At 59.6% G+C, this 2,477-nt stretch overlaps 1 gene segment (V, D, J or C); it reads left to right on the forward strand.

The window, feature by feature from the left end:
• Positions 1–2,120, forward strand: part of LOC106001656 — a 12,428-nt gene extending 10,308 nt beyond the window's left edge. Inside the window, 2 exon segments of the C gene segment in view lie at positions 1,476–1,643; positions 1,862–2,120. Coding sequence covers positions 1,476–1,643; positions 1,862–1,926 — 233 coding nt within the window.
• Positions 2,121–2,477: the final 357 nt, after the last annotated feature.

Raw genomic sequence — 2,477 nt, forward strand, 5'->3', positions numbered from 1 at the left:
CTCTGTCTGTGGAAGAGGAGCACTTAGCTCTGTCTGTGGAGGAGGAGTCCTTAGCTCTGTCTGAGGAGGAGTCCTTAGCTCTGTCTGTGGAGGAGGAGCACTTATCTCTGTGGAGGAGGAGCACTTAGCTCTGTCTGTGGAGGAGGAGCACTTAGCTCTGTCTGTGGAGGCAGAGCACTTAGCTCTGTGGAGGAGGAGCACTTATCTCTGTCTGTGGAGGAGGAACACTTAGCTCTGTCTGTGGTGGAGGAGCACTTAGCTCTGTCTGTGGTGGAGGAGCACTTAGCTCTGTCTGTGGAGGAGGAGCACTTAGCTCTGTGGTGGAGGAGCACTTAGCTCTGTCTGTGGAGGAGGAGCATTTAGCTCTGTGGAGGAGGAGCACTTAGCTCTGTGGAGTAGGAGCACTTAGCTGTGTGGAGGAGGAGCACTTAGCTCTGTGGAAGAGGAGCACTTAGCTCTGTGGAGGAGGAGCACTTAGCTCTGTGGTGGAGGAGGAGCACTTAGCTCTGTCTGTGGTGGAGGAGCACTTAGCTCTGTGGAGTAGGAGCACTTAGCTGTGTGGAGTAGGAGCACTTAGCTCTGGAGGAGGAGCACTTAGCTGTGTGGAGTAGGAGCACTTAGCTCTGTGGAGGAGGAGCACTTAGCTCTGTCTGTGGAGTAGGAGCACTTAGCTCTGTCTGTGGAGGAGGAGCACTTAGCTCTGTGGAAGAGGAGCACTTAGCTCTGTGGAGGAGGAGCACTTAGCTCTGTCTGTGGAGGAGGAGCACTTAGCTGTGTGGAGGAGGAGCACTTAGCTCTGTGGAGAAGGAGGGCCTGGGCTGCTGCAGGTGGACCCACTTGAAGCCCTTCTCTTCCCAGTGCTGTTTCCCATGTCTCCTATGAGAACACATCCTGGACAGTCCTCGCTAGCTTCCTTCATGTCGCATGCCGCGTTCTGGCCCGGGATGTCCGGCACTGGGTGGGCGTTTTCCCTGCACAGCTCCCCAAGAGCCTGGTCAGGTGACCCTGTCGCTGGTGTCAGGGTAAAGACAGGCATGGTCCACACCGGAAGTCCTCCCCGAGCCCAGAGTCAGACCCTGGGCGATGGGAACCAGCCCACATCTGGTGCCATGGCTCACTCTCAGAGGGCCAGAGAGAGGTGGGGGCCCCAGCCACCGGGTTGTGTCCTGCACCGTCCCGTCACGCTGCCCCTCCTCGGTCGCCCCTGGCAGGCCCGTCCTGCGTCTAGGCCTGTCTGAACACCACCCAGGCCCTTGCTCCTCACTGTGGCACAGTGAGGTCATCTCCATCAAGTCAGGGCTCAGGCCTGTCTTCCCGGAGCCCCCGGGCCCAGAGCGGGGAGCGAGCATGAGGGCTAGCAGGTGCCCGCGGGGGATGTGGCAGGAAGCTGTGCCGTCGGTGCGGCGCCACCGGCTGTGGCCGGGCAGGGGGGACCCACCGAGGGGCCTTCTCACCGAGGGCCTGCTCCTTTCCAGAGCTGGCCACCACCCTGCTGCTGGCCCCACAGAGCCAGGACCAGAACAGTGACGACTACACAGAGCTGGACAAGGAGAGCAGCCTGTGGACCATGCTGGGCACCTTCGTGGCCCTGTTCCTCCTCACACTGCTCTACAGCGGCTTTGTCACCTTCATCAAGGTAGCCGGTGCGGTGCCCTCCATGAGCGGTGGGGCGTGGGTGAGGTGCCATTCCTGGCAGAGGTCTGGATCCATGTCAGAAATTCTGCATGGCCAGGGCAGGCCTGAGGGGAGTCCAGGGAGCCGCTCCAGGGCACCACTGGACGGGGCACCGCTGACCCCGGCCCTGCTCCATTCCCCTCCTCCCTCCGGGAGTGGTCCACTTGACCCCAGCGTTCTACGGCAGGTGAAGTGACCCCAAGTCGCAAGACTTCCTGTTCCTCCAGAACTGGATGTAGAAGAGGTCTGTGAAGATGACCTGTCCTGGACGCCCTCCACGCAGGGACAGACCCCAGCCCTCCCTCCCAGCTTCACAGGCAGATCCGTGGGGTTTCCCAGCTGGGGGGGGCAGCGTGTTCTGCTGGCCTGGCTGGCTGGCACTGCCCCTGCCCCCTGCCCCCTTGACAGTTGTCCTTGCCGCCACCCTGTAAACACACTTTGGTTCATTTCACCTGTCTCCTGCTTCTCTGTCCCTGAGGTCTTGACTACATCAAATCAAAGCTTGCAGGGGTGAGCATTCTCTAGGGTACAGGAATGTTAGCTGTTACACTGGGGAAAGCCGCTGGGAAGTTAGTGGGGGGAGATCCTCCTCCTGCATCCAGCACACACTAGCATCTACACACACATATAAGGGACACACGTGTATGTGTGCATGCATACTCATGTGCAGCTCACGCACTCCCACACATGCACAGACATGCAAACATGCGACTGACTGCTCACCCTCCAACACAAGGTAGTGTAAACCAGAGGGAGGATAGGTCCACCTTGTCATAAGGGAGGCCTGACTGCTCACAGGGAGA

Source organism: Dipodomys ordii, unplaced genomic scaffold, assembly GCF_000151885.1.
Source record: "Dipodomys ordii isolate 6190 unplaced genomic scaffold, Dord_2.0 Scaffold345, whole genome shotgun sequence".
In the NCBI taxonomy this organism is placed as follows: Eukaryota; Metazoa; Chordata; class Mammalia; order Rodentia; family Heteromyidae; genus Dipodomys; species Dipodomys ordii.